Source organism: Typha angustifolia, chromosome 15, assembly GCF_048772165.1.
Source record: "Typha angustifolia cultivar Huaian chromosome 15, ASM4877216v1, whole genome shotgun sequence".
Lineage (NCBI taxonomy): Eukaryota > Viridiplantae > Streptophyta > Magnoliopsida > Poales > Typhaceae > Typha > Typha angustifolia.
Window position 1 is genome coordinate 23,136,522 of NC_133253.1, and position 21,413 is coordinate 23,157,934.

At 39.6% G+C, this 21,413-nt stretch overlaps 3 protein-coding genes across 7 annotated transcripts; 2 read left to right on the forward strand and 1 right to left on the reverse strand.

The window, feature by feature from the left end:
- The first annotated feature begins 2,596 nt into the window (after positions 1-2,596).
- LOC140778127 (zinc finger A20 and AN1 domain-containing stress-associated protein 1) lies at positions 2,597-3,395 on the forward strand. The gene has a single exon (XM_073122693.1). It carries the CDS (start codon positions 2,719-2,721, stop codon positions 3,193-3,195), a length of 477 nt encoding a protein of 158 aa, XP_072978794.1. The 5' UTR covers positions 2,597-2,718; the 3' UTR covers positions 3,196-3,395.
- A 4,035-nt stretch (positions 3,396-7,430) lies between these two features.
- LOC140778126 (serine/threonine-protein kinase UCN-like) lies at positions 7,431-9,298 on the forward strand. Its single transcript, XM_073122691.1, has one exon. The coding sequence runs from the start codon at positions 7,859-7,861 to the stop codon at positions 9,026-9,028; it is 1,170 nt and encodes a 389-aa protein (XP_072978792.1). The 5' UTR covers positions 7,431-7,858; the 3' UTR covers positions 9,029-9,298.
- A 1,368-nt stretch (positions 9,299-10,666) lies between these two features.
- LOC140777308 (uncharacterized) lies at positions 10,667-18,392 on the reverse strand. Of its 5 annotated transcripts, none has more exons than XM_073121336.1 (9): positions 18,374-18,392; positions 15,769-15,872; positions 14,833-15,669; positions 14,445-14,742; positions 13,454-13,663; positions 12,676-12,849; positions 12,086-12,283; positions 11,848-11,961; positions 10,667-11,313 (listed from the first exon to the last, which is right to left on the reverse strand). In XM_073121336.1, the coding sequence occupies exons 3-9, from the start codon at positions 15,630-15,632 to the stop codon at positions 10,981-10,983; spliced, it is 2,127 nt and encodes a 708-aa protein (XP_072977437.1). In that variant the 5' UTR covers positions 15,633-15,669; positions 15,769-15,872; positions 18,374-18,392; the 3' UTR covers positions 10,667-10,980. The 5 variants fall into 5 exon arrangements, with proteins under 5 accessions (XP_072977437.1, XP_072977435.1, XP_072977436.1 ...); XM_073121334.1 differs by lacking the exon at positions 18,374-18,392 and adding an exon at positions 17,307-17,538; XM_073121335.1 differs by lacking the exon at positions 18,374-18,392 and adding an exon at positions 17,307-17,538 and having other exon boundaries at positions 15,769-15,958.
- Positions 18,393-21,413: the final 3,021 nt, after the last annotated feature.

A 21,413-nucleotide genomic window follows, 5' to 3' on the forward strand; every position in this document is an offset into this window, starting at 1 on the left:
CTTCACGAGAACCAGGAATTAAATTTTTTTAAAAAAAAGTATGGCCAAGGTGGCTTAAATCAGTCTCGGAAACTGTAGTTGTAGTGGTGTTATGATCACACTTGATGTGATATAAAAATTAATAAATTTTTAAAACATTTTATCTAAAGTTACGATTAAACCACATCCAAGCCGGGCCTTACGGAACCGTGTAGGTGTGCCTTCAATTTTTCACCTCACCTAGTCACTTTTGAATGTCTAATCTCACTCTTGGAAACCGAAGATGGAGAGTGCAAACGTTCTGACAGCTCATGTAATGTACAGAACACAGTGCTGTGGATGCAGCTCGACACGATTGATACAATTAAAGATTCATTACACCTACACTCCGAACTTTACCATGTTTACATATCTACCTATCTATCTTATTGCTGGACGTAGCATAAGCGGCATTCATATCGGATTGAGATATAAGAAAAAATGCCCTGTATATGGATTGGAAATATATTTATTTCATTTTGGCCCAGCAGGAAAAGACATTAATTTCATTAATTTCCTGGAGACCCGTGCCTACTACCTCCCCGTCGTTGCTGCTCCTCCTCTCCCTCTCCTCTGTCTTCCGGCGGCGTGAGCCATGGAATTTTACACAAGCGCTCTCCAGCATTCCTAGCCTTCACCTCCGAGCGGACTGCCGTCCCGACCTATTTTGGGGAGTTTCCTATGGATCGAGGCCTACCACCCAGATTGCATGCTACTCCCTTCTTTGGAGTCGCTCGGGAAGCCCAACTCGCTCAGCAAAGAAGACCGTGTTCGTTGGGATGCCATATACCGAACCGCAATGGCGACCAAGCGATGGCAGTTCATGGTGTGAGGGGTGGTCAGGATATGGACGGAGTTCACGTTATGCAAAAAGGGCACCTTCTACCAGATCCTCCCGGATTGCTTCCTTCACCAATTAATTATTAGTCTGATTTTTTTTAAAAAAAAACTCTTTCTTTATTTTATTTTTTTACTTTGCTAAAGGTATTAATTATTTATTACATCTGTAGTGTCATTATTTTACTAACAGTCACGAAATAACGGGCAAGGTTGGTGGGGTGTGATATATTAAACAATACGATTGTCTAGAAACAATGTAATGATGAATAGTATTTTCTAGAAGGTATAACTTTTCGCTGGTAACGTTCTGATGAAGATATATACTGCCGCGTTGTCCAAACCAAACCGTGACGTCCTACGTACCGTGGAAGCGCCTCTTCGCTTTATACATGCAGTAATAATCTTATTATAAACTACCGATATAGAATATTTATTCAATAATTTATTAACAACTAAAGTAACGGTGGATCATCTACTTCTTGTGCAGTATGACATACCATAAACTAACCAATATAATGATATATACACACACACACACACAGAGGAAGAGAGAGAGATAGTCAGAGTGAGAGTCTACGTGGCCGGCACTAATTGGTTGGAAGAGGCATGTGGTGGTTTAATAGAGGAAGCGGAACGGGCGAACGGCAAAGAGATGGCACGGGGGGAATGCCGAGAGCCAGCTGGGACGCGGACCGCGACGATTCCACGCAGGTGACACGCAGACGTATGACCCCACGTCAGCTCGGAGGGCGACACGCTCTCATCCCTCCCGTGAGAGGATAAGTTATCGCATCTCGGGTCAGACTAGGCGGCTAATGTGCGAATGGCAGCTCTGTTATATGCAAAATTACGAGATTAACCCCCCCTCGCTCCACCTTTGATGGCGTTTGCCCGAGATAATATAGTACCAGCGATTAGATTCGGATAAGAGTTTGTCCATCCATACTTAAAATGTGATGGCTAGTGAGAAATACTAATAGATCACTCAGAAGGCTGCCAAGTATCCAACTCGTAGTAAATTGGTGTACTCTATACTTCAGCCGATCTGCTCTTGTTGGTGGGGCCTGACCTAGTGCACGCGGAATCAAACGCGAGTAAAGTGTACCAGCCGTAGTCGGCAGTCACGAGTGGGTCCAAACTAAGATATCACAGTCGGCGTAATAAAGTGGGTCCCTCGTCTTTGGTCGGCGTCTGATCTGATAATATTCGTCAAAATACATATCATCTCGTGAATAGTAAGCAGTAAGGAAAAGAAGAGAGGAAAAAAAAGAAAGAAAAAAAGAAGAAGCTAGGGGTCCATTATAACGTGCTCCATACTCCTAAATGTTTTCTGATTCCCAAGTGACAAAAGTATAAATTATAAGAAATTGATCTTCCATAATTATTTATATTAATTATCAACTACTATAAAAAAAATGAATAACTAAAATTTAAAGATAAATAAGATATATTTAAGTAAGAAATATAGGGATTGAATATGAGAAAATAGTTTTAAAAAAAAGAAAAGTAGTTTATTAAATGTTTTGTAATATATTTATTTAAAAAAAATGTAAAATAGGAAAGAGCCTCAAAGTGGTGGCTTATTATTGAAGCAATGTCTATCCCGTAAATCGTAAAAATTCTCCAAGCCCATTTGGGGAATTGAATTCCAACCAATGTCGCCATTACGCGTTCCGTGGCTGCCAAATTTTCTCAATCACCACGACCGACTCCTCCCCCCTCTCTCTTCTCTCTCGCATCTTTTAAAAGGCCTCTACCATTCCCCTTCCCCTTTGCTCTCCACGAGACTCCTCTTTCACCCCCCCAATTACCTCCGAAACCCAATCCTACACCTAAATTAGCAACAGAATTCGATTCCAGATGGCTCAGCGAGACAAGAAGGAGGAGACGGAGCTTCAACTCTCCGAAAACCTAACCCTCTGCGTCAACAACTGCGGCTTCTACGGCAACCCCGCCACTAATAACATGTGTCAGAGTTGCTTCCAGTCCTCTGCTGCGGCGGCGTCTTCGCTATCCTCTCCCTCCTCCTCCTCCTCCCCCCTTTCCTTCTGTCAGAAGACGAGATCCGCCCCGGATCGGCCGCCGGTTGCCGCGGCAAAGGAAGCGGTGACGTCGGCCGCGGAGGCGCCGGCGCCAGCGAGCCGGGTGAATCGGTGCTACAGCTGCCGGAAGAGGGTGGGGTTGACCGGGTTCCGGTGCCGGTGCGGGGACCTGTTCTGCGGGGAGCACCGGTACTCCGACCGACACCTGTGCAGCTTCGACTACAAGGCGGCGGCGAGGGAGGCGATCGCGCGGGAGAATCCCGTCGTGCGGGCCGCCAAGATTGTTAGGATGTGATTTGATCTTCTACGGAAGTTTTTTTTCCAAAAAAAAAAAAAAACGAAAAAAAAAGGGAAGTAGTTTTAATTTTATTCTCCTTTTCCTTTTTTTTTAATTTTATTTTAATTTCCTTCCTCTTCCTCGGTGTTATTGTTGTTGTTGTGGAATGTCGATGGGTGTGAATGTGATATTTATAAAATTTCACTCATGTTTAAATAGCTTCGGATATTTCGAATCTTTAATCCATCTTAAGTGTGTTTTCCGAACCAAGCACCTAAATAGGAAATTTCCTTTGTAGGTGACATTTGTTCCACGTGGACACGCCTATAAGAATCTGACTTTGAAACAAAGGTTTATGGACACAATTAAAAGAAATTTCTCAGTTTATCTTCTTCTTTTTTTCTCTCTCTCTTTTTTAATTTTTTTTAATTATTTAATTTTTTTGCAGAGAACGTCCATGTGGCACTATTACAGGTGAACTGAATTTAAATAGAAAGGTAGGCAAGTTTAGTTTGGTAGTCATCTGTCTACGTTCGAAGTTTGGGCTGGCTGCACACCTACTTTGATAAAGAACAAGTAAGTTTTTTTTTTTTTAATTTGTTTTTCCGGTCATCTTCGTATTAGACTTATCGCCGACAAGGCGACACTGCCACGTTTAACATTGAGTAGTACCACGTGTGCGGACTGGTTTTGAGCGTAAGTGGTTGTTGGATCAAATCATGGTAATATTAGGGGGCTGGCTACTTTTGGGTCTCTGGTTTTAGAATTGGAAGTGAAACCTTTTTAGCCAATCATTCCTAGTTGACAATTCTGGCTCCATCTCTAAGCTATGAGCAGTGGTTACTGTTTTGATATTTTACTAGATGTGCGATCGGATGAGCTAACGAGAGAGAGCATTGATTGCGTAAAGCATGCCCTTTTTTTGTGTTCCTAACGGAACGGAAAGCCCGTAGGAGTTTCATTTAATTCGAACACAATCTGATAAATAAATAAATAAAAGAGAGATAGAAAAAAAATAGTAGGAGGAGGAAACTTTTTTTTTAACACAAGTCTCTTGTTTAAGTATAATAGTGAATGATATTATATTAATAATAAATATTAAGTTGGATACAGACAAAATACAACAAGAAGCACAGTCTTGAAAGGTTCACCGGAATAGAATGTCTAGGGCTTCATCACGATCTGACGTTTAAAGATATACAACCTTACAAATCCTAAAAAAAAACTAGAGAAGCAAAAATTTCAAACTTATAACATATATAGAAATAGAAAAGAAGACGCTTGAGAAGCATCTAACTCTACTAGAGAACTAGACGAGAGAGGAAGATCGACACCTTATGGGGGTTAGAGATTCGATGATATGCTGACTTAGAACAAAAAAAAAAAGATAATAAAAAAGCCCAGCTCCCCACACGATGGCTCAATGCCAACTTGCCACCCGTATTAGACCCATATATCAATGACGATGCAACAAATGCCAACAAGCACAACAGGACAAGTGGGAGGTCGGTGAGCTTCCACCCTCAACCCCAACCCTCACTCTTATCCTCTTTTACAAGGATACGAGTCAAGCAAGACGAGACAACGAGATAGGAAGTAGAGAGGAGGGGAGAGAGACACAATGACAATGGCTAGGGAGGACCCTAGAAAAAAAAGGGAGATAGCCAAAACAATAGGAAAGCTATGTGCTAAGACTAGCTAGGGTAAAAATTTTCTGTCATACCCATAAGTCTTATAGTTTTCTTATGTTATCTTCTAATGCAATGAGAGTTATTATATATGTATAATTGATGCGTTGATATATATCTAATAGTAGCCCCAAATTAATCGACATAGTCAGCCTATAGTAAATCCTCACTACAAAATCTTTCACTCGTGGCTAGCTAAGGTTGATATTTTGAGTTCATATTGGGCTCGACTTAGGTATGATGTTTATTGGCGAGTAGCATAATAAGTCTTTTACCATCTCCTCTAGGGTTGAAACTGAAGACTATAACATTTTATGATTGTAATGCGTATAGTTCTTGAACCGGAAAGAAAGTCTTCAGTGGAGAACAACCTTTGGATAGGGTTAGAAAATGTGGTTTGATACATCTATTTGCAATTGCGGGTCAAAATGGGCTCCACTTATGGGCGCAAATTGGCACTTATGGGCCAATAATTTGTCCCGTCGGGCTTAACAAGCAGGCCGGGCTTAAGCCCAAGATCGCTGAAGCTCCCACAGCAAGGCAATTTTCCTTACACATGTTTACGTGGCAGTTCATGATTGGCTGAAGGTAGCCAATCATTCCTTGCAGCCTGCAAAATATTTCTATTCTCAACCTTCTCACCAAAATAAAATAAAAAATAAAATTAAAATCTTTTATCAATGCTAAGCTTGTAATCCATGAGAAGACTCGGTTGCTATTGCTAAATGCCTTCACCAAGCTACATTCTTGAAATTAATATTTATGTTCTCTGACCAAAAGATAGCCACCAAAAGCACAGCAGGAAGCTCCTAATCATTCTATACATATATATATCTTTTGATCTACATGTCTCCCTTTATATTATCAAAGAAGAATATTGAAATCATACAACAACGCCTTTCTATCGTCAATTGAATCATGATGGCCGACCGAGTCATTCATAAGAAAACCTCCCTCACTTTGCTTTGAAGCACCTCATACTTCCCAACCTTTGAGTACATAGCCGCCATCAGTGGAATAACACGTAGGAACTGAAGGCAACTTGGAACCCACTTGAGAATTGAACCCTAATTTACGCCAAACCCCTCTGTTTCTTTAACTTGTACACCTTCTCTGTAACCCAATCCAGCTTAAATTTTTAAGCCCTTTTTATGTTGCCATGAAATATTCATATCTCATACCTTATACTTCCATACGTGATTAAACCTCAAAAGCTCACATATAACCTCAAGAGCTCACATAATGCACCGAGACACTGCAGCTTGAGAAAGACAAGAACTAGTGGCAAGAGAAAGAAGTAAAGAATGATAAACTACTAATAGAATTGAATAAATATTACTATAAAATAAGAGAAGATCGCCCAATTCAAGCCAGAAATCGTGGGAATAATTAAGAATCACTCATAAAGGAGGTAAATGAAAGTGACATCCTGTGTGTTAAATAGTAGTTTAACAATCAATGTAAGCAAAGTCAAGCTCTTTATGTCGAAAGAAAAAGGAGTTACACCTGCCATCTCCCAATTCTTTTAGTAGTAGATTAATGTAAAGAACGGCTTTTAATCCCTTTTTGCACCACTAATATCTAACTAGATTGAGCATCAAAGGGATAGATTATGATACCCTTCACGTTGTACTAGTTGGCATACGTATATTTTTAGGCCCAATTTGATAGCTTGATTCAATGGTTCTCTCATGTAAGCCATTTTACAATCAAAAGGTAAATATATTATTGATAAATATTGCTGAAGACCGTGATTTCTAATAGCATTGTCTTTCGTAAGGAGGGTGGTTGGTATAAAATAGACCACCTTTGATGCATTCATTATTCAAAGAAAAATGATGCAAAGGGTGATAACATGATAAGCATAACTTTTGCTAATTAATGTTTAAGGCAAGTATTCCCCTGATACTTAATAGTAAAAAATAATGGTTTCGTCAAAGGATATAGTCTTATATAATAGTAACAAGGGTAAATTTCAAATTACCTCCCTTTGTCTCTATAGTTTATACTACTGTAAACTTGTTAAATATTTCATCCAAATTTAACTAGAAAGTACAAATTACTATAACCCCATTGTTTGAAAGTGTATTCTATTCCAAATTGAAAGAAAATGATAAAAGATGAGTAGAACTATTAACTTTTTTTCTATTAAATTTGAATAATTTTTTTATATATATATTAATCTAAATAGAATTTACCCCAGTAAAAATAAATATGCTTAGGCTTGGTGGCCCATGTGCGGCCCACAGTATAATAGTACCATAAGTTTGATTATTAGTACAATGATTTGTACCATCCCAATCATATTCCATCCCCATCCCCATCCCCATCCCATCCCACCAAATTATATTTTTCTCCCCCCACACGTGTTCATCCTACCCTTTTCTCTAGAGCCCCACGCTCTCCACCATTTCCGTATAACTAATCCTCTATAATTATCTGCTATTATTATAATATATCAGTTAGATTTTTAAAACTTATTAACTGCTCTAACAACTTAAACCCGTAATTGGGATCGGTGAGGTTTATTCTGTTGTAATTTTTACAGCTAAGAATAAGAGAGGGGAAAGGAGGACAAAGAAAAGGGAATTAGAGCTGTTTTCCAAGGAGGGAGGTAAAGGTAATCTAATCCTTCGTTCCTTTCTTCCTTCCTTGGATTGGAATCATTGGATCACAGAGTTTAAACTGAGATCCTAAGTACTAATTATCAAGAAAGGTAAATTTGCTGTTATGCTAAACTTTACCGCCTTCCATCTTAATTAAGTAGGAGACGACCCCCCTCCCCCTCAAATAGGTAATAAATAATCCAACAAGGAAACAACTTGGCAGACCTCCTCCTTCTATATATCCCCCCACCTCTCTTATCTCTCCCCTCTCCAGACAAGCAAAGCATTTATAATTCCTCGAGAGCAAGAGACCTCCTCCATTGCTATTTTAAAGAGATATTGGTATAAGCAGAGGAAGGTAAAAGCAGAAGAATAGAAGGAGAGAGAATGGAAATGGAACTGGACCTGGACAAGCTCCGGGCGGTCCGGGTCCTCGGCCGCGGCGCTATGGGTGTTGTCTTCCTCGCGACGGATGGCTCCTCCCGCTTCGCCCTCAAGGTGTTCGACAAATGTTCCCAGACGTCAAAGCCTGAGGCCGATCGCCGTGCGCGGTGGGAGATCTCCCTCCTGTCTCGCCTCTCCCACCCCTTCCTCCCATCTCTCCTCGCCTCCGTCGAGACACCCGACCTCCTCGCCTGCGCTCTCCCGTTCTGCCCCGGCGGCGACCTCAACGCCCTCCGCTACTCCCTCCCCGATCGCGTCTTCTCCACCTCCTCCATCCTCTTCTACGTCTCCGAGATCGTCTCTGCCCTCGCTCACCTCCACTCCCTCTCCATCGTCTACCGCGATCTGAAACCCGAGAACGTTCTCCTCCGTGCCGACGGCCACGTCACCCTCACCGACTTCGACCTCTCCCGCCGGCTCTCCCACAAATCCCCATCCCCCTCTTCCCCTCCCCATCACCACCACCACCACCACCGTCGCAATCTCACCCGTATCTTCTTCGGACCATCCTCTTCTCTTTCCTCTTCTCATAACGCTGTGCACGTGCTCAAGAAGGCGAAGTCAGCACGTGTCAGCCCATCCGCCACGTGCGAGAAGTCGCACTCGTTCGTCGGCACGGAGGAGTACGTGTCGCCCGAGGTCGTGCGGGGGGAGGGGCACGAGTTCGCCGTCGATTGGTGGGCCCTCGGGATCCTCGCGTACGAGATGGCCTACGGGAGAACGCCGTTCCGCGGACGGAATCGGAAGGAGACGTTCCGTAACGTGGTGACGAGGCAGCCCGAGTTTAGCGGCGGGCAGCGATCCGATCTCACCGATCTAATAGGGAAGCTGCTCGCGAAGGACCCGTCGAGGAGGCTAGGATACGCCGGCGGCGCAGAGGAGGTGAAGGCGCACGCCTTCTTTAACGGGGTGAGGTGGGATCTGCTCACTGAGGTCGCCAGGCCGCCGTTTCTACCAGCTGTGGACGACCTTGAACTCGAGGACGGGGTGATGGCACCGGGCGGTGAGTGGTTCGACATCGGAGAATACTTTAAGTTGCTCCACCAGCCGCAGCAGCCGTTGCCACCTGGGCCGCCCTTAGCGTCCTCCGTCCAGTTGCTGCCGGAATTCTGACGTGGCCCACCATTGGAGAGATTGTTTTTAAATTTTCCTTTTAGTCCTTTGTTTTTCTAATTTTATATCTAGAAGAAGGCTAGCCCGTTTTAGGTTGTAAATATTCGAGACTGTGAGAGTGCTAGGAAGAGACGAGGGAGGGGATGGCTTTGTAAATAGGAATAGATTAGGGGCTCGTTCGTAAACTTCCTTACATGGGACGACTGCTCGGATGCGACGTTCGTTCCCAAAGCTTTACGGAATATGAACAAAAGAGGGTCTTTTGTGCAAAATTATTTCTTGGTTGCTTAATAACATTAAGCTAGTGCTAGATGAGAGCACCTACTTGGACAAAGGAACATTGGGTTGCCACTCAATAGGAGAACGGTATTATGATGTTGCCTCTCTATATCTCTTATACTAGTGTTTAATAATGCACTGATTTTAGTTGCCCATCATGATCATCACACCTAGGGATTGCTTTAGCATAGTTTATTATATTCATGATAACATTATCCTATCCTATGAAAAAATGTTTGATAAATAGAGGACAAGAGGCTTGCTTTCTGCGCAATTTAACCTCATCCCAATCTCAGTGGTTAGTTTGGTAGAGCTTAAAACTCCATTAGAATCTTTTTTTTTTTTCTTTTCTCTCCTCACATAAGCGTCAGAGAAACAAATGGATGCCAACCAAACAGCCTGATCCACTTCGTACAAGCAAACAGACTCGAGATGGCATTCAACTACTCGTTGTCCGGTGGATCGGCATCAAACGATGCATCCCATTGTCACTATCGACGTCTTGCTTGGGTCCTTCTCTGTTTCTTGAAGCAGGGGCACCTCCACATGGCATGAGTTGAGTGAATTAAGTTTGATTAAATAAATTAAAGACCCAACTAGCTAGTGTTGTTCAGTGTTATCTTCTTAACCCAACACAGCAGAGCAACACACCAATTGGCAATCCATTTGAAGAGTTCCTATTCGTAGCATGTGAGCTTCAACAGCGACGGTTCAGAGAAGCTACTCCTTAACATCAACAGATTAGCTTCTGTGAAATTAATGTGACTGGTGTCCTTCATGCTTAGCGGTACATATGGTCATTAAATATAATTTGCAAGTGGATCTCAATATAGGCCTCATAGTACTTCCAGCTGGGTTGATAGGAATCGACCAATTTTGAAGATAATAAATATCTTCTGACATCTTGATCCAACTTAAGACAACTCATACATAGAGTTAGATTATAATTTATTTTCCTACAATAAAATCACAGTCCTCCAGTAGTATTTTTTGTGCTCACTTGGTTGATTTGAAGTGAACTTATCTACATCTAACTAAAAATTTATCTGACAGTGAGTTTAGCTTATTTTTTGTAGTCCCTGTATAGGAAAGCCACATGGAGATGTCACTATTGCTTCTTTCAGCTAACAGTATTATAGATAGGAAGATCTTTTAAGTTGCAGTATGTTGGCCCCATAGTATATATAACGAATTAATGCTCTCATCAATAACACAAAGTAGATAACTGAATGGAGAAGTTTATTTCAATGGTTTAGCGGTAGAAAATAAAATTTCAAGTTATCTGTGTGTGTATTGTATTAGCATTTGTTCCATATTCGCCACATAATTTAGACAGGGAAGATGATTCATTGCACTATATAATACCAAGCTAAGTTTGAAAATTTCATTCAGTATAAAGTTAACCTGTAAAGTACTAGATAGTAATAGAATATACAAACATCAGAATGTTCTTGCAATAAAATCTATATCTCTGCACATTTTTTTCCTTATAGGCACACTCACAACTAGAACTGAGTGCTAGTCAAGTGTAGCAAATTTTTCAGGACGATATCCTGATTTGTAGTAGTTGCTGTCCTTGATATGTGTTTGCTTTGATGTTTCAATATTCTCTTTTGAAAAAGTTCACTCTTTACAAAAGAAAAGGATGACCATTTGCAGGGCTTGAAATATATTCATTCAGACCATACTTCACAGAGGAGCTTATATCTTGCGGTAGATTGTGAGTATTCTTTCTGTGTAGCATCTGCTGCCCCATTGGATGGGGAAACTGGAGGAGTTTTATCAATTATGGATGTGAGGGGGGAATCTAGGTCATCCAAATCATCGTCGCTGGTGTACCCCCTCCTCTGAATCATTGATGCCCTTCTGTCCAACCCAATTTTGCCTTCCACATCTGCTACCTTCTCAGCCACATCGGATGGTGCAGGGGAGGAATAGACAACAGGAGCCGCAACACATGGGAAGCTGCTGGTTAGGCCTTTGTCTGACAAATGCTCCAGCAACCTCTGCAAGATATGAACGCCACATGATACTGACATTAAAGAGTGAAGGTGTCTGCACTAGAAATAACATTATAGACCAAACTGAGATGCAAAAGAATATTCCAAGAGAAGAAATTTTAGATGACAAAGAAGCTAGTGTTTCTAGGAAAAAAAGGCTGATAAGAAAGAGCAAGCTACATGCATGCAGACTTTGGTACCATCAAAGCTCTTCCTCATTTCCTTTCTCCTTCTTTTTCTTTCCCCCATTTTTGGGTAGCCCCAACTTATTAGAAGGAAAAGATGGGGAACGACAAGTAGGTTTGACAAAGTTGAATTCTCAAACTAAAGCTTTGAGTGCAGAGAAAGAGAAATTATGAGAAATCTCATCATAGTAAAAGGCTTCGCAGTGTAGTTTATGTTTAAGCCCACAGGGCACCATTCACTCATGTGACTTTGCAGGACAGAAGATAAAAGGACTAACACTTCTGTTACGATACTTAAAGAAGCACTTTACAAGTTATAACTTGAGTTAGTTTGAATGCACCAGAAACCACATACCTCAGAATTCAGTTCCTCCAGAATTATGCCAGGAACAGGATCCGGACAGAACTCATCAGGTGTAAAATTGCAAAGTATCCTTGTTACTAAGGCAAGACCAATTGAAGGACAGACCTTGAATTTCCAGCAGAAAAAAAACGACGACTCAAGTCCAAGCAGAAAATGTGATCAAGAAAAAAAGAAGAGGAGATGATAAAGTTTATTAAGCTCAAATGAGGAGCTATATGTCACAACTAACCTCTTTCCTAATGGTTCTTTCGAGAAGCATGTCCTTAGGGAGCATCAAGAGGTCACTCAACTCATTAAGTAGATGGAAGGATTTTGATTTCGCAGTCTCTCTTCTGTTAACATTCTCATCAGTATCTTGGGCATCGTTTCCAGAATCATCAGCATCCATACCAAACATATCTGTCAACCATCTGGACCAATTGCCAATCTGCAGAGAGGCAGTTTTTCCATCAAGTTATGTAAACACCTGTTTGTTTCAACATTGTGAACACACTCCTAAATACCATCATATACACTAATCTGCACAGCAAGTGTTTGTCAATCTGCTCCAGATTATGTACTTCACTGGTTCAGGAATTTCTTATCTAATAAAGGACAGGGTTAAGAAACATCTATTTGCATGTAGTTCTGTCATGTGTTCACTACTGCGTTCTGAGCACATATACCATGGTGAATCATTCATTCTTTCCGCAAGTCATAGCTGATTTTGGTTCAAAAACAAATGCAAAAATACAATGGAATTCTTTCTGATTTAGAAACAAAAAAGAGTAACTTCTCATCTATAAGGCAAGAAGAATAGCTGACTGATATTGTACGTACAGAGTTTTTAAGTTGCGCTCCAGATCTGAAGCTCAAATCCCCAGCTTGAATTGGCAGAACTTTTGCATCCACAATTGGATCAGATACAGGATCTGTTGGCATCTGGCTCGCTGATTCACGAAGAATGGCATTAAACATGGCAACATCCAAACGGGCTACACACTGTTCCATCACCTAATAATGCGAAAAGGAGTTGATTAATGTTACAAGTTAAAAGTTGCAGGTGGGTGTTAAACATGATCAATGGAGCATTCAATTGTCCAAATATGATGAAAGTAGAATTGAGTTAATGAAGGCAGCCTATTTACATGATGCTTAGGTATTGAACATGATCGATGAAGCACATAGCATCCTTTGATGTCCTATGATCTAGGATCAAGTTGAAGGAGGATTATATTTTAGTTCATACATACAAATCAACAGTACTACTATTTACGTAAAGATAGTATATGAAAACTAAGAAAAGAGAGGCAACAATGTGGTCTAATATTTCAGTTATGGCTTACATGCTCAACTTCAAAAGTATTTTAATGGAACAAAATAAGGATAAAGAGAGTCCACTATTCTGGTTTTATTTGGTAATGGAGATAGGAAGGTACATAAAAGGAACATTGAGCGATACAATATTCCGAATGACACTGTAAAAATGAAAGGGAGAGAGAAAACATGTGGGATATGTCTATTAGTTTCTTATTGGAATTGCAAATCATGTTTGTTCGAGGTACAAGAAGTATTTTCTTGAAAAATCTAAGTGCAGATTGTCTCTACCAGATCATACCATTTTTGCCAATACAGGTAAGCAGCCGCACTCATGCCCTCCTGCACGAAGTGGACAGAGTCTGGTGAAGGCATCATGAAATGCACTCTTCCATAGGTTAATGGAAAAGTTTCCTTGCTGCCGATCACCAAAAGCTGGTCCTAAAAACCCCCCAAATTCTCTTGTTGTGTACAAATTTTCTGCTGGAGATTGCATGTGAGGGGTCATTGCCTGAAATCATAACTATATTCATTAGAAATTTATGTAGAGAGTAAGTTAGTGACCACACAGGATGCTAGTACTTTATAGAGAATAAATCTCACGTGTTCTGCAAAATTCAACAATTTAGTTTATTTCCTTAAATTCCTATCTACATTTTAAACGACAGCCTTGTTACGCAGGTGACTAAAGTAATGGATAACAACTATGCACTAAGTAGGTTCTTATGCAGGTGCATATGTGCTCATGCAAAGATGTGATGGAAGCTAAGGCAAGAAAGAAATCTTCTAACCATGAAATATCATAATAAAAAATCAAGATGAATTCATACTGAAAGTCTCAACCCTGAACTGAAGCAATCAATGTGGGGTTGTAGCTTTGCAGGATAGCTGAAAAGAGAAGGAATAAAGAAAGAGGGAATAAAAAAAAAGGGCAGAAACTCTCTTCACGTAACTATATCAACTGGTGACAGTGTAAGCCAAACCGCCAACAAAATAGTTGAAGAGAAAGCAAAAATTTCCTGAAGTGCTATCTTACAACTAAACCCATCTGAATAGCTAACTGAGCATTTCAAGATAAAGATATCAACAATTCAACCATTCTTTGTTATGTTCTACGCACATTTTCTGAAACTCTATCAAACCATTACAGGTAGCATATGAAGCATGCAGAGATGTAGCAGCTAATAATTAAGGTCCAGAGGTTATTACGAGGATGAAACATCATGTAATAGCAATAATGCTCGGGATATATGCCAATGTCTCGAAGGAAATATGTAGGAACGGAACTTTACCTGCCACCACACAGACTCAACAATGCGGGAGAATATCCAAGACTCTATCTTTTTCAGTGCAGATGTAAAGGTAACAATCTCCTGCCTGTCCTCTGGTAGCTTCATAAGTCCAACATTTTTTGCTTGCTTGCTACCAGAACAATTTTTCAATCCCAATGGGGTAAATTTCCCATCAAATATCTCTCCATTCTCATTCATCTCAAATGCCTTTGTGATCAGACTTGGTTGGGATAAATTGCAAAAAAATTGAGAAACGATCTCTCTCAGGACAACTGTGTTCGACAACCAGAACGTCAACCTTCAGAAAACAAAGAAGCTTATTAATCTATGATTTGGCACATGCTAATTTGCTCAAGTTGAAAGTATTATAATGAATAACATGCTTTACCTTGAGACATCATTGCCACATGACTTGGTGACAAGCACCAGCCCAGAAACTGTACTTTTTGCAACAGTGACTTTCTTGTCAGGAGACCAATATTTACAGGCATGGATGTATAACCTTGAAAGACGTCGCGCAGGTGTATGAACCTTATGTGCTGAGCTTCCATGCTCTGCTGCCACAGAATAGAGAGAAATCTCAAGAGCAGCAACTTCTCTAAGCTCTTCCTCCAGCTTCTCAATCTTCAATGCCATCTCCTCAATTTTCTGATATGCACTCACCCTGCCATCTTCAACAATATTCTCTTCTCTATCAGCTGTTTCATCATCTGTTCCAGTACTCTGATCACAATTGGGAGCCTCGTCCAAGACATCTATCTCCTTAACATCCTCACTAGCTTTATCATCAATTTCTTCAGAAACCTCTGATGAAGATTTGGAAGGAAACTTTCTGATGTCCAATTTTTCACCGTTAACATTCTTAGCAATAGCAGCATCTTTGCTTGGTTTCTGAGATTTCTTTTGACTACTATTTGATGATCTAGATTGCAGTTTGCTATAATCCTGACGATTAGCAATGACTCTTGATGTACGAGGGTGATTATCAGTTGACTCTTTTTTTGTGATCTTTTTGGGAACCCTTGAAACTCTTTTTACCTTTTTGTATTCATTAGTTTGAGTCTCACTGGATGAAAGAGAATCTCTAGCAAGCTCATAATCTGATTCACCTTCCTTGCCTTGTTTCACTTCCCTTTCCATGTCACTTGAACGATCATCTCTTTCCTCCCCATTCTCTTTGGCACCCATTCCACAAGATCTTGATTTAATTATCAGAACTTGACACCTGTATGCACAATTGGCATAATCTAATGACTACATATTCTCGAAGCTCAGTGACACCTAATCCTTCAGTTGAAGCACATATTAGGTACTAATACTATACCCTTGTGTATGAAGGTATAAGCCTCAGGGTGTTCTTGTAGATATCCAATTAGTTACTTCTTAAGAGAAGAGCACTTGCGTCGAACTTTATATAGCTGTCCACACCTGTATACAATCTTCTTCATGTAAGATTGATTCCAAGATAATAGCTGCTACATCTGATCCTAGGACAATCATGGAAAAGAACTCAACTGCAAAGTAGCATGTATTTAAGCTGAGTTAATTTACTAGTAACAAAGTATCAGCCTATCAGGCAAGAAAAGCTGATACAGTAAGACATTAGGAGGAGTCCAGATTAATGATGGAGAAAACCTATAAAACATAGAAGGTGAATTACTTATTTAAGGATGAACCTACATATGTAATTCATCAAAGTGAATAATAATAACGTGAAAAGAATGAAACAGAAGCACGTAAAAGCCCGATAACACAATCTAGAACTAGATGATAGGCAATTTTGTTGTAAAGAAAAGAAGGCAATTTTCGATGAGGTTGAAGTACAAAAAAAGCTTCCAGCAACTACAAAATTTATACATAATGTTCCAATGAGAATGTCAGAACCTTGATTTGATCAAACATAGATTACTCTGATAAAAGAAGGTGCTATACAACTTCATTCCAACACTAAGTATTCATCTAATTGGAAAATCAAAACTACATACAGATAATAAAAAATTTGATCTTGCATTCATTCCATTCTGCTTCTCTGCATAACTTGACTGAGACTTATTGGGCTCATACATTGGCTAAATCAAGTATTTCAATATAGTAATACTATGTCATATGATGCATGCGCAGCCCCACAGTGCACGTCATTTTGAATGCATAAAGTTAAAAGTTTCATCCAACCAAATCATCAAAACAAATTAGCCATTTAAGAGATTAATAAGAATGATAACACAATAGACAAATGACAGTGGTTCTTGTGGAATTCTGACTTTTGATGACTGGGAAAAAAAACTAGAATCACATTATTGTTGTTCAATCACAGTTGCAAGATTACAGCTCTCCCAGAAGAGCCAGTTCTACCAGGAGTACTGAATTCCTAAATCAGGCAACAGGCAAAGTGAAGCCCTTGGGGCATAAAGCGCATCCACAATGTAACTTCATGAAAAGCATCAATTCTCCAAATGGTAAATATAAAAATAAAGAAAGACGAAATTAAGGAAGTTATTTATACTTCTCCGCATCACAAGCCCGACTTATCGGACTATAGAAACTAATTAGAGTAAAAGAGAGCAAGATTCAGGCAACACAAAAATAGTGGAACCAGAGTGATAGAAGCCTATCCACAATAAGGATCTACAAAGCACAAGAGAGATGAGCTCAAGCGATCAAATCTCCATGAAAGGTAAGGATCTCCAAATGGTAACAAATTACTGAAATCTACAGGAAAAACAAGAGAAGATCCAGGGCTTCACCAATCTAACAGTATCCAATTCAAATCCTACTAAAAGCCACACTATCGACTCCTCTTGTTAAAACACGCTCAGATGTCAGGCAATTGAGGCGGAAACAGAGACGGATCAAGAAATGCACCTTGGAATCCCTACGATCGAGCTCGCCGGAGCTCTAAAGGAAGACAAAACTCGCCCTTATTCTCCCAATAATCGAGAAAAAGAAAACAAAAAAAAAGGGGGGGGATTGACCGAAACAAAGAAATGCTTCATAAAAGAGAAGGCCGCCAAGATACTCCCACCCCCCTCTTGTTTTTATTCTTCGCCAGGCGAAGTTTTAATGCTCACTTAGGAGGTGACCACACTTGGATGCTTGGAAGAGATTCATCTGCAGCCGGCTGGTTTATGGTGGCGACTCCCTGTCGGTGGATGAATACGACCGGTGTTTACCGGTTGCTCCCGCTACGTCATCGCCCTGGGAGATACACAAAATGACGAGAATGCCACTGGATTCTGCGGGTCTCTCGGTTCTATTGGGTATGGCTGGAACGTGGGGTCCATAACAGCGAAGCAGTCGTTAGGCCAAGGCTTTCGCTGCCGACCTTTTATTCCAGACACCCAGATTATATACCAAAGAATGTTACACAAGAGTAATGCCTTATTTAAGTTTGAAACCCATGAAGGATGGTTGATGCAAACGGGACAATCCTGGGTTCAGTAAAGTAGAGGTAGATGGAAAATCGCCATCCATCAAAATTCTGAAGCTAGGATTTTGGAAGTAAGCTGCCTATAAGTTTGTAGAAACTTTTAAATATATAACATAAGAAACGTATGTAACTTCGCAGTTGAGAATAATTGTGGTACTTATAATTGAGCTACAGAAGCTATCAAGTTGAAATAGTGACAGTTTATGGTTGTATCTCAACTGAACGATTTTTAACATTAATAAGCTCGTGTGCTTTCTGGATAATTAACAAGAAGAATAGGGTACAATTCTTCCCTGAGGATATCAATGTCTTCCCCTACGAAGTTGCCACGACTATGCACCAAAGTCAGAGCATATTGTAGAGGCACAATACATGGCAGATTTATTATAAGCAGCCTTATAAGTGAAATAATCAAATAGCAGAGAGAATAATCGGAGATAACCGAGACAAGGGGTGAGAAGGTAATTAACTGAAAATTGGACGACAAAGTTCTGAAAGTTACCTTGCGGTCCCCAGAGTTGCGATTCGACGTTACAACCTCTTTCCTCGTTGGCAGTGACCTGATTGCCATGACGCGGATCGTAGAAGTTACAGAACTAGATCCAAATACGTAGATCTGCCCAAACCCTCCTCAAATTACCCAAATAACCTCCAACAGGAACTAAAAAACAGGGCAGGAACTAATCGTTCAACACAATTTGGGGGCAAATCAGTCCATTCAAGAGCTTCACATAGCTGGAAATCCTATGTCAGGATCTAACAGGGGGCCCAAGACTGCTATCGGAAAGGGACAGTCCTCAGTCCTCACAGAATGTATTAATTATTGAAGACCTCGATAGATCAAGCAATTGTCGTTTATTAATCCACATCAGCACTTCCAACAGTTGCCACTTCGACTTGTCCATCCTGGTCGTCTCATACAGCGGGATTGCTTGATTAGGAGGATAAGTAACACAGAATAATCATTGATATCCAACTATAAGGAAATGTTAGGATTAAAAGTGTAGCAATGAGAGGCATGTAGTTATTTTAACATTAAATATTAAGGTTATTTTGCGTTGATAATATCATCATTGCCTTGTAAATCAAGTAGAAGAAGACCTTCAAATTCCATTGTATGACGTATAAGCACCGGTTTTTAAATCAGTAAATTTCAACTTTGTAAAAAGAAGGGGCAATTGGGTCGAGAACCATAAAATATCTTCCATACGCACATTTGATAAAAGCAGTCTACTTTAAAACTTTCTTTAAAGAAGTATACTATAAAACTAAGTTCACCCAGAAAAAGAACAGGACGAATAAATAGTTCTTTTTTAAATGTATAATGAATCTAATCTTGTCTTGTAACTAAGAACTGTATAATCCAAATGGTACTCAAGAGCGCTATTCAAAGTGATTGCAAAGTTAAAATAGTACGTCAAAAGCTAAATTGTTACCTGAAAGGAAGCGGATTCCCTTTAATGCCGACTGCAGGAATTTCATGCTACAATTTGGTTAACTTGGCAGCATATAAATATCTGCCAAATCAGACAGAGTAAAGAGTTAAAAATATTATAAACCATCTTGCAGCCTGTTACAACACCGGCGAGAACTGGACTGCAGGAAATTTCTGCAGCTGGTGATGCAGAAGATTCTGGCCCAACCTCCAACAAGATCAATGGCCTGTATTAAAAAGATCTCTGAATAAATGTGTAAAAGAAAGTGTCCATGATGCATTATTTCCCCTATACTGCTTTGCAAATATATGTCAAGGTAAAGATAGACATGACAAGAAGCATCCATTAATGAGCTGAATTATATTAAAAGACAGCAATGGCAAGTATCAACTTTAGGTTTAAAGCAAAGTTGAGATCTGTACTCGTTCAAAAGGAGAACATGATTTGTAAACCCCACCAAAAAATATAAACTAGTAGCATCAAGAAAATAAGGCGAGACGAGAAAAAAGAAGAAAGAAAAATCTACTGCAATAGAATCTAGAAAAGTAATAATAATTAAGAAAGGGAAGAACGTCACAAAGAAGCTGATTAAAGAGTTAGATGTAGATTGCTACATTACGAAGCAAAGGGACGAACCTTTATTTGGTACACCAAAGTTAATTGACAATACACTCCAAAGTTTACCAAACACTAGGTGGATCTTTCTCTAAGTAAGCAATTGTGAATCTAGAATTCATTGGTAAATAAACTTTGAAAGGAAGCATGTGTCTAACTAGTCATCATTAACTCTTTTTTTCACTACCAGTCAACAAAAGATTAAAAATTCTAATTTCAAATTTGTAGATATTACATCAACTAAATCAAATATATAATTGCATCAATTACAACATATCTTGCCAAGACTTATCATATGTAAGTCTACATACCCATTCAGGTAGATAACACACCTGGCGACTGACTGTAAACCAATGTTGCTAGGAGGAGAATTCGTTGCCATCTTTAAAAGGATGGATGTAAAATTGTAAATTGATAATCGTTTATAGAAATTTGTCAAATCTTCCAGCCCTCTTAATTTTGATTTGTGCTCTATTGACCCACATTAGGATAAAAAGACTTGGAAGCATTACTTTATGAAATGGTTATATTGATCAATATAGAGCCTCAAGATGTTCTACAAATTTGTGCAAATCGCAAACTTGTATATGCTCTAATATGATGAAACCATAAACATATATACGTTCTCATTATAACTACCATTAATCAAACAAATTAGACTACCAAATTTGAGAAATGCCGCTTTCCGCAAATTACTCAAACAAGGTCAATGTTCTTAAAAACCATGGGCCCATGGCATACTGCACCAGAGTATTGTCCTAAACATGCCATAGTTAGGTAAATGCATATGCAAGAGCATATGCACTCCAGGTCATGCATTTTAAGAAAAGTATTCAAACTTATTAAAATGTGACAATGTGTATAGCTGAGAACGGAAGCAATAAAAAAACAACGAAGAAGAAAAATAATCAAGTAGAGAAATAAAAAAAATGTATCAGAATATCTAAATATGAAGTATAGTGTTGCAACCTAATTACTATCACATCTTATTATCTAAGTTTCAATAATATACTAAAATAATAGTATAGCAATCAAGACATGATGGCTAATAATGTATGATGCAAATATAGTATTTAATTCTTTTAACTCTTTGTGGCTGCCCATATATATTCCATACGTAATATATGTAACCTGCTTATATCTACTATAATGTGCTAGAAGGGTCATTCATTTACTGCACTACATGTTATACAACTTGTTCCTCAAGAAGAGGTACACATCTGTGCATCGCTTAAGATTTAAAAGGTCAAGGTAGCCCTTCTTGTCCCATACAAACAGAATATCACAAGAGCAAATTCCGCCCAATAAATATATATCTGAAGGATATCAGTAGCAAACCCATCATATTTTAGATGCAGAAGCTGAAAGTCCATCTTCATAGCTTGCATCAGCCAAATGCTTTAATAATTCTTCGTCCAACAAAATCTCAAAGTAATAGCAATGCACTGATAACATTTTTTTTGAGGTAAAGTGAAGTTGCATAGAGCAATT

Excerpts from the sequence above, each read along its gene's own strand:
- LOC140777308 (XM_073121336.1), bottom strand. The coding sequence starts at position 15,632 with ATGGGTGCCAAAGAGAATGGGGAGGAAAGAGATGATCGTTCAAGTGAC. Across the intron at positions 14,743-14,832 it reads TGTGGCAATGATGTCTCAAG|GTTGACGTTCTGGTTGTCGA; the intron begins GTAAAGCATGTT and ends TGTTTTCTGAAG. Across the intron at positions 13,664-14,444 it reads TTGAGTCTGTGTGGTGGCAG|GCAATGACCCCTCACATGCA; the intron begins GTAAAGTTCCGT and ends TTATGATTTCAG.
- LOC140778127 (XM_073122693.1), top strand. The coding sequence starts at position 2,719 with ATGGCTCAGCGAGACAAGAAGGAGGAGACGGAGCTTCAACTCTCCGAA.
- LOC140778126 (XM_073122691.1), top strand. The coding sequence starts at position 7,859 with ATGGAAATGGAACTGGACCTGGACAAGCTCCGGGCGGTCCGGGTCCTC.